The sequence below is a fragment of the Sapajus apella genome, unplaced genomic scaffold (genome assembly GCF_009761245.1).
Source record: "Sapajus apella isolate SASKATOON/1434 unplaced genomic scaffold, GSC_monkey_1.0 scaffold14, whole genome shotgun sequence".
NCBI classification, from domain to species: Eukaryota; Metazoa; Chordata; class Mammalia; order Primates; family Cebidae; genus Sapajus; species Sapajus apella.
In genome coordinates, this window is record NW_022436954.1 from 13318517 (window position 1) to 13327947 (window position 9431).

The window sequence follows — 9431 nt, forward strand, 5'->3', positions numbered from 1 at the left end:
GTTTCTCTTGCTCACTGTCTGACCGCTGCCTGCTCCGTCGGAAGGCCACCTCCTTGAGGGCAGGAATCTGTGGGCTTGCTTGATCGCGATCTCTCCAGCACCTAGAGCAGTGCCTAGCGCATAGTAGGTTCTCGGCTAAATATTTGTTGACAGACTACAGTGGACAGTCCTGTGAGGTCAGTGCCCTCCCTGTTATTCACGCAGGAAGTGGGGCTCAGGAAGGTTGAGCCGCCTGCTAATATCACACATACAGGGGGTGTCGGCATTCAGCTCAGTGGCCCTGAAGTTGCATTTGCCCTGAAGGCTGGGAACCAAAGGGCCCATGCAAAGATCCTGAACACTGAAGCACCACCCTGCCTGCCCAATGGGGACCATGTTGGGGAGGGGATAGGACAGGTGCTGGCCTGGGCTGAAGAGGGCCTCGCACCCCTGATGCTCCCCGTCTCGTGGACAGGTTCCCATCCAACCACTTTGGGACGCTGACCGGCCTGCAGTCCCTCATCAGTGCTGTGTTCGCCTTGCTACAGCAGCCGCTTTTCATGGCGATGGTGGAACCCCTGAAAGGAGAGCCCTTCTGGGTAAAAACCAGGGTTGGTGGGGGGAGGGGGAGTTAGAGCCACTCTCTTAGGGGCAGGGGTGGGTCCTTCTATGTGGCCAGAGGCATCTTGTATGTGGTGCTATCCCTCACTCATCTGAGGCCTCTAATCTGCAGGTCCCCAAGTTGCCTGCCTTTGAGACCCCCCCACAGAGTGTTTTAAAAATCCAGATTCCCCAGCCCACCGAATCAGGATATCTCAGCCTGAGCCTAGGAGTCTGTTTGTGTTTTTAATTTATCGTTACTTTTTATAGAGAAGGTGTCTTGCTGTGTTGCCCAGTCTGGGGTGCAGTGGTACAATCACAGCTCACTGCAGCCTTGGACTCCTGGGCTCCAGCCTCAGCCTGCTGAGTAGCTGGGACCACAGGCGATGGCTACCATACCCGGCTAATTTGTAAAAAATTTGTAGATACACGTGGTCTTGTTTTTTGTAGAGATAAACATGGTCTTGCCATGTTGGCCAGGCTAGTCTTAACTCCTGGCCTCAAATGATCTCACCTCGGCCTCCTGAGTGCTAGGGTTACAGGTGTGAGCCACAGCACCTGGCTCCTACATGTCATTTTCAATAAACTTCAGGTGCTTTTTGAAGTGGCCCAGTCTTGATTCTTGGGCCTTTGTTCAGGCACAATTGGTTCAACCCAGCTCTACCTAGCATGGGATCCTGTCTCCAGCACCCCTGAAAAGGGGGTTCTTCCCTCTTAGCTTGGATATCCTCAGTGTCGGGGCACCCAGTCCAGCACAAGGCGGCCTGCTGCTGGTAGACAGGCATTTCCTTACGTTGACTCCTCTGCTGCTGATCTTTCATGTGCCCTGTGGGGCCACCAGCACATAAACCCTCCTCCCGCAAGGACTGTGATGAAATAACCTCTTCCATTTACCGAACACTCGCCATGTGCTAAGTATGATGCATACTTTTTTTTTTTTGAGACAGAATTTCACTCTGTTGAGCAGGCTGGAGTGCAGTGGCGTGATCCCAGCTCACTGCAACCTCCGCCTTCCGGGTTCAAGCGATTCTCCTGCCTCAGCCTTCCGAGTAGCTGGGATAACAGGCATGCACCACCATGCCCAGCTAATGTTTTTGTATTTTTAGTAGAGATGGGGTTTCACCATGTTGGCCAGGCTGGTCTCAAACTCCTGACCTCAGGTAATTCGCCCGCCTAGGCCTCCCAAATTGCTGGGATTACAGGCATGAGCCGCCACGCCCGACCCTTGTGCATAACTTTTTTTTTTACTTACATCTTTGCCACAACAGCCCTAAGAAGGAGGCACTCGGTAAGAATTGCCATTATTTGCCCAAAGTCACACTGAGTAATGCGGAGTGGTATGCGAACCGAGTCAGAGCCCGTGTGTCCTGGGCCTTCCAAGCCTTCTGTCTACCAGGCTGGACATCACAGCTCCTGGAGCTGTGTCTGAGAGCCAGCCTCTCACCACCCCGAGCCGGAACCCATTGGTTAACATCTCCAAAGGTCAGAATGGTGAGCCCAAAAGGTCCAGTTTCAGGAGCAGCCTGACCAGCCCAGACTCTACAGCGGTGTGTCTTCCTCACACTTACCCAGAGAGTGCTGTATGGTATGGGCATCCACCAGGCCCTGCCACTTGTTAGACACAAGCAGTCTCAGCCACTTTGCAAAATTGCTGAACTTTTTTTTTTTTGAGATGAAGTCTTGCTCTGTCTCCCAGGCTGGAGTGCAATATAGTGTGATCTCTGCTTACCTCTACCTCCACCTCCTGGGTTCAAGCGATTCTCCTGCCTCAGCCTCCCGAATAGCTGGGATTACAAGTGCACAGATTAGCTCTATTTATTAAATACATTTATTAAATAAATATAAGTATTAGCTGTATTTATTCTGGCTCAGGAGAAAAATGGCCACCTTCTCCTCCCTGTTGGAGGCTAAGGGCAGATGAGCACCTGCCTGACTCTGTTGCTCCCTCCTTGCCCTAAAGGTGAATCTGGGCCTCCTGCTCTTCTCACTCCTGGGATTCCTGTTGCCTTCCTACCTCTTCTACTACCGTGCCCGGCTCCAGAAGGAGTACACCGTCAACGGGATAGGCCCACTGAAGGTGCTTCGTGGCTCTGAGGTGACTGCATAGAGTTCTGAGACCCGGGGACCTGGATGACAGGCAGTCAAGTCCTGAGCAACCAAAAGGAGTGCCCCATGTGGCTTTTCTACCTGTAACATGCACACAGAGCTGGGGCCGTGGATTTATAAATACCAAGAGAAGTTCTATTTTTGTAAAGACTGCAAAAAGGAAAAAAAAAAAAACCTTCAAAAACGTCCCCCAAAGCAACGCTCCATTGACTGAAGACAGTCCCAATTCTAGAGGGGTTGAGCCTTCTTCTTCCTTGGATTGGAGGGGACCAGGGTGTGGAGCTGCCTCTTCTCCCCTTCTAGGAGTCTGCCTCCTGGGGGCATCGGTGAACAGGCTGGCCCTAAGGTCTCACGTGCCATGAGTAGGCACACATGCATGTGTCTTTGTGTGTGAATGTGAGAGAGACAGCCTGCCCTTCAGAAGGAAAGGGGCCTGGGGTGCCGGCTGTGTCCTGGGTTGGGGGTTGGGGGTCAGCCCCTTCCAGGGACAGGAGGGCGGGTTCCCTCTCTGGTGCTGCTTCTTTCAAGTCTTAGAGGAAATAAAAAGGGAAGGGAGAGACTGGCTCGTGTGCGCCTGTCTTTGGCGGTTGGTGGGGGATGTCTTCCCACACCCCCATCCTTCTTCACCCAGGCTCAGCTGGGCATTAAGTAGGATGCTTGACATGCCAGCCCATTCACCTCTGGCTGTCTGACTCACCTCCCTGTTCCTAACCATGCCCTGCCCTTGGTGCTTGGAGGGAGTCCAGATCCTGCCCCCCACTTCCCAGAATTTGGGGTATATCCAGGAAGCTGGCTTTTCTCCATACAGAGGGATTAGGGCAGAATGCTTGAGAAAGAATGCTAAGGTATGACTCAAACTTTCCCACCATAGCATCCCTAGGGCCTGCCGAAAGTAACACTTTTTTGGAGTCTTCCTATTTTATCTTCAAACTTGATGCAAATTTTGAGCTTCCTTGTTATACTATATTTACATTTACTTTTAACATTGAATTGAGGCTTTAAAGTAAATAAATAAATAAATAAAGCAAGGCTTTAAAATTATCTACATCCGGAGAAGACACCATCTTTGAGGACAAGAGATCCTACAGAAAGACGGATCTTACTCATCCAGCCCTGCACCTGCTTGTGCCCTTGGGACATGAGCCTGGGAGGTTAGAGCAAGTGCCTGAATGAAGAGAAAACTAACATTGGCTTAGGATCTGTCTGTTCTACGCAGCTATCTCATTCTAGCCAACCTATAGCCCAAGAGGTGGGTGTTGTCATTCTTTCTTGTGGCTCTAGGAAACAAGCCCAGAGAGGTTAAGGCACATACCTGAGGGCACACAGTGGAAGGTGGTGGAGCTCAGTTTGGAACCTCAGCAGTTTGTGAAAAGGACAGCTCTGCAGAAACGAGGTCCCAAGCTGCTTTCCAGTTCTCAGCTGCCCTTGGGGCTAGCAGTGACCTCAGAGGCCTTGGCCATCCTCCCCCACCTCCAAAGGTTGGCACTGTAAGACAGCATTCGGGATAAACCATCTTCCCTCCCTTTGTTTCTCTTGAGAAGTTAATAAGTGAGACTGACCCACCCATTTTAAGATAGGAAAACCTGTCCACAGGGGTCTGGAGACTTGGCAAAGTCACATCCAGATCCTTGGCTGCTCTGAGCCCAGACTCCCGACTTCCAACACTGCCTTTTCTTTCTTTTTTTTTTTTTTGCAAAATACGAAATCAGAATTGGACCGCACCCACCAGCGGGTTCAGCCGGCTTTTAGAGGGTCCGCGCAGGTCTCTGCACCCTCTGTCCGGGATCCTCACTTCGCGAGTAGTCTGGGGAGGTTAAACGCGAGCCGGAACGGACCCCGGGGGAAGCCCCACGTGCGTGCCGGGCCCTTGGTGTGCCCGGCAGGCGGCGCTGCGCGGCTGCTGCTGGCGCAGAGGGTGCGGGGGTGCGGAGTACGGGGGGCGGGGTGCGGGGGGCGGCGACCCAAGGGGGAAAACCCTTGCTGCTTCCCTGGTCTCGGGCTCCAGAGCTCCGACTTGGGGCTTGCAGTGCCCGTCCTTTAAACTCTCCCTGCACCCTCCCCGCCCCCTGTCCTTGCAAGCGTAATCTGCAGCCTCACCGACCCTCGTAACGGAGGGGTGTGTGGGGTGGCCGGGGGTCTCGACGCCTGCTGCCGGCCAGCCGGCCCCTGCGGGAGATGGAAGCAGGAATTTCGGCCTCCGGGAGAAGGGCGTCTGCTCACTCCCCCACTCCCCCGGGCTTGGGGAGGGGGCTGGGCAGGGGCGGAAGCGAGCTGGAGCCGTGTTTGTCGCGGCGTTGCGGAGTGGAACAGATGGCTGGGGAGGGGAGAGGGTGCATGAGGAGGAGGGGTGCGGGGGCCGGAGGATAGGGAACGAGGAATTTCGACGCCCGGAGTCTCCCAGGAGAAGCCCCCCTCCCCGTCTCTTCCCAGAAAGAGGGGTGGATGTGCGCCTTCCTTTTTCCCGGAGAGCCCTGGCCGCTGGCCCGCGGCAGACCCCGCCGCGCGATCCTCCGCCCTAGGGCGCGCCCCTCACCCCCAGTCCCCCGCCGCAGGACGGGGTGGCGGGGTCAGGACCACGGGGAGCGGCCCGGGTCGCAAGGGTTATTGCGGCCGCGATCCCAGGGGCGAGGGGGCGGCGGGAAACGGGCTCGGTGCGGGAAACGAGTTCTGGGATCGCAAATAGCATAGGAAAAACGTGTTAATTGGAGCTTTATGCAGATGAGCTGGGACCAGGGACTGTGGGGTAGAAGGAGGGACAAGGTCGGACCTCGAGGAGGGGTGGAGGGCTCTGGCCAGGGGAGTGATGGACGCCTATCCAGATATCCGCGTGTTGAGCCTCCGGGATGAGGCTCCGTCTCTGACCCCCGCCCCAGAAACGAGGTCGGGGGCCTCTCCAGGGTCTCCCCGACCTGGATCTCAGATCGCCACGAAGAGAGGGCGGGGCGCACCCTGAAAGTGTCAGCTTCGGCTTCTGGCTGCTGTCCTGTCTCCCCTTGGCTGATGCCCCCTCCTCCCCCGTCTGGCTTGGGCTCCACTCACTTTGCCTCCTCCATCCTTTGTTCCCCACACCTGGCATCATCCTCTCCGCGCAGTACTGTCTGAAACCTTCCCCAAGTGTGACCCCTTCCTCCTTCGCATTCTCCTGTCTGCCCCCCACCGACCACTCCACTTCTGATGCGTGTCTCAAACTCTGGAGGGCTTCATAACCCACCTCCACTTGTTAAAATGCAGATTCCAGGGCCCTCTTGGCGATCTGATTCAGCAGATCTGAGGGACTCAGGAATGAGCTTCCTACTTAAAGCAGATGCAAAAGGCCCTTCTTTTCTAGAAACACTGGGCAAGGGATTGGTGGGCTGGAAAGACTTGGCAAAGACGGCCCCCACCTCTCCTCAATGCTCACCTCTCCACACAGGAGAACTGAAACTTTCACCAAGTGTAGTCCTCTCTGCTTCTGTGTGATGGTACCAGGTGTGGAGGAGATGGACACAAGGAAGGGAGGGAGGGAAGGGAAGGGGAAGAGGAGGGAAAGGGGAAGGGGGGAGGGGGGAAGAGGAAGGGGGGGAAGAGGAAGGGGAAGGGGGGAAGGGGAAGGGGGAAGAGGGGAAGGGAGGAAGAGGGGAAGGGGGGAAGAGGAAGGGAAGGAGAGATGAAGGAATGAGTCTGCGCCTGGCTCTTCTCTCTGGAGCAGGATCTTTCCTCCTCTCTCCATTGCCCACTTTCCCCCCCTGCTAGGGCTTCACCATCTATCTCCCTCTCTCACTCCACCAGCCTTGCCCACTTTCTTATCTCCCTGCCACCTCCTTATCTGAAGTGTCTACCCAGGCCAAAGGATCTTGAGGTGGGCAGTTTGGGCCTGAAGGGATGGCCAGAACCAGCCAAAGCTCCTACCTTCAAAGCAATAGCCAGAGACAGCTTTGGGGTTGGAAGAAGAGCTGAAAGAGGGAGGCTGAAGTGGAGGAAAGAGAATAATAACAGCAAGCATGTAGGTCACCTTTCCTTGGGCTATTGCACTGATTCCCCACAACAAATCGATTTAGGCCAGCACGATTGCCCCCAGCTTACAAAATTAAAAAATAAAGCCCTTAATGTTCAGGGAGGTTAAGTAACTTGCTCAAGGTCACACAGCTTACTAGTGGGAGAATAACTAGGTCCTTCATCCTTCCACTGTCCCAAAACTGTTTCTCCAGAGGCCACTGGATATCTGTCCCAGGCCTGCCCTCCTGCAGGGGCAATGGTTGTAGAAGGTCATCATGTACAGAGATGAACAGAGATGCTCAGGTTTCAGAACATTTGACAGGTCCGTCTGGAAGCATTAAAAATTCATGTAGAAACCTGACCCCAGCCGGACCTTGGGCCTGCCACCTGGACTATCCCTGGCCTCCTGGCCTCTCAGAGTCTGATGGGAAATTTCCCTTCCACAGTGTCCTGAGAGTCCCAGGTCTTTGTATTTCATAGCAGAGGAGTTCCTCTTGGATTAGGGATGGAAAATTGGGAGCCCGCAGCTAGGAAAACAGGGCTGGGAACCCTCCCCCTACTCTGGGTGTAAGAACCTTAGAGGCTTAAGGGCTTATAAAACTAGTCATCTGGAGTCCTTCTGTTCCTCTCCCGGGGCAGTTAGATGCTCACTCTCAGTTCCGGAGGACTGAGGCCTGGCTGTGCTTCCCACGGTGGCCAGTCGGGGGCAGCCTCTGCTTAGAAGGAGACGGAGCCTGAGCCTCTATCTGCTGCTTTGAAGAACCCCCATATATGGTCAGAGAGGTGCAGTGCTGGCCTTGGGAATGGGCTCTGGAGTCTGTGATCTAAGGATGAGGGAGAGGTTTCCTAGTTCAGGGGAGACTGAGAAACTTTAGAGGGTATTCAAAGTTGGTTGGTGGGTTTCAGATACGGGATAACTGGTGGCCAGTATGCTACACACATTCTAGCTGGAGTGAAGGTTTGGGATGAGACTGTGAGAGCAAAGGCTAGAAAAACACTTGGTACCAGACTCTGAGGGATCTCTGATGCTCTGCTAAGGTGTTTTACTTTACCCTATAGGATTAGGAAGCCATTATAGGCTCCGGAGTGACATCATAACATATGCAAATTTTGATCAAATGAATCTGGTCACCATGGTATGGCTGGGTGCGCGGGAGGGAGAGATTGCATGTAGGAAACCAGCGAGGAGGTTATCGCCGCTTTCTTTTATATTCCAGGCATGAGGTAATGAGTAGCTGGAGTGGGGAGGTGGTGGGGAGAATGGAAAGGAAGAGATAGACCGGGGCTAGGCGGGGGACTGGGTAACTGAATACAGGAAATTAGAGAAAGGGAGGAGTTCATTACAACTACACTGGGTGTCTGGCAGATGAAAGGAATGCAAAATGGGGGTGCACTCACAGAAGGTGGGAGGTGAATGGATTTTGCTTTTTTCAGAGGATAGAAGAATCTCAGACAAACCCCTTCCTTTCTCTGGCCTCAGTTTCCCCATCAGACGGTTGGTGGGGGTTGGCCCGATGGACTTGAATTTCCCTCCCATTTCAGGGTGTGTGGGTCAACGTGGTAAATCTGGGTTGTTTGGAGAGGTTGGGGGTCTGTGCATGTGAGATCGCTGGAGGTGGTCTCTATGCTGGGTCCTGAGTGGGTGTGTGTGCATGCCAGAATTTGGGGGGCATCTGCCTGTTTGTGGGACCTGTGGGTGGTTTGTGTGTTTGCACGTGCTATATGGCTTTGCTTGGTGAGTGTGTGAGCGCTTGAGTGTGGGTGTGCACGTGATGGGCGTCCGTGGGTCTGTCTGGGCTGGCGGTGGGAGGGGTGGGGGTTGCTGGAGAATGGCATTGCTTCAGGCTTCTTCCTGAGGCTCACACACTCCTCCTGCTTTCACTGTTCTGAAATAGCATCTGGACCGAAGGCCCATGAATATTTCACAACGATAATTCTGTGACCTGGACAGCCTGCCTCTAATTTACCAGCAGTCCCCCTCCCCCTGCCCGGGCCCCAGCAGCCCCTCCTCCACCAGAGCTCTTGCCTGGCTATCCCCTCAATCCAGCATATTAACCTCAGAACCAGTCTGACACAAGCCCCCGAAAGACCCCAGACTCCGAGCTCCCTGGGTTCCTGACCAGCTGCTCCCCCAACCCGCCCCTCACCCTTATCCAAAGTCTACCTGCCTCAGGCTTAGATGCTAATTTCTTCTCATTTCTTCCTCTTCTTCTCAAGATCATTTGACCTCCCTGGCCAGAGTCACAGAACCTCAGCATTCCTCCTCAAGCGCTAGCATCTAGGCCCCCTTCTCTTTCTATTCCCACCTCCCAAGCTAGGTTTTTTGTTTTGTTTTGTTTTGGAGACAGAGTCTCTGTCACCCAGGCTGGAGTGCAGTGGTGCAATCTCAACTCACTGCAACCTCTGCCTCCTGGATTCAGGTGATTCTTGTGCCTCAACCTCTGAGTACCTGGGACTATAGTCACTCACCATCATGCCTGGCTAATTTTCTTGGATTTTTAGTAGAGATGGGGTTTCCACCATGTTGGCCAGTCTGGGTTTGAACTCCTGACCTCAAATGATCTGTCCACCTCGGCCTCCCAGAGTGCTTAGGTTACAGGCATGAGACACTGTGCTCCGCCCCAAACTAGATTCTCTAAAAAAGTTTTTTAAGAGACTGGGTCTCAATATGTTGTCCAGACTGGTCTCAAACTCTTAGCCTCAAGTGATCCTCCCACCTGAACCTCCCAATTAGCTGGAATTACAGGTGCAAGCCACCACACCCTGCCTGA

General features: G+C 54.0%; 1 protein-coding gene across 11 annotated transcripts in view; it reads left to right on the forward strand.

The window, feature by feature from the left end:
- The window catches only part of SLC43A1 (solute carrier family 43 member 1), a 30734-nt gene extending 27487 nt beyond the window's left edge, over nt 1-3247 (forward strand). For 5 of the 11 annotated variants that reach the window (XM_032283382.1, XM_032283383.1, XM_032283375.1 and 2 more), the window contains 2 exons: nt 455-578; nt 2540-2895. In XM_032283382.1, the coding sequence (XP_032139273.1) occupies nt 455-578; nt 2540-2686 (271 nt within the window). In that variant the 3' untranslated portion in view covers nt 2687-2895. Of the gene's footprint in view, nt 1-454; nt 579-2539 lie in introns of all 11 variants that reach the window. The other 6 variants (XM_032283377.1, XM_032283376.1, XM_032283374.1 and 3 more) reach the window with 4 other exon arrangements.
- The last annotated feature ends 6184 nt before the right edge of the window (nt 3248-9431 follow it).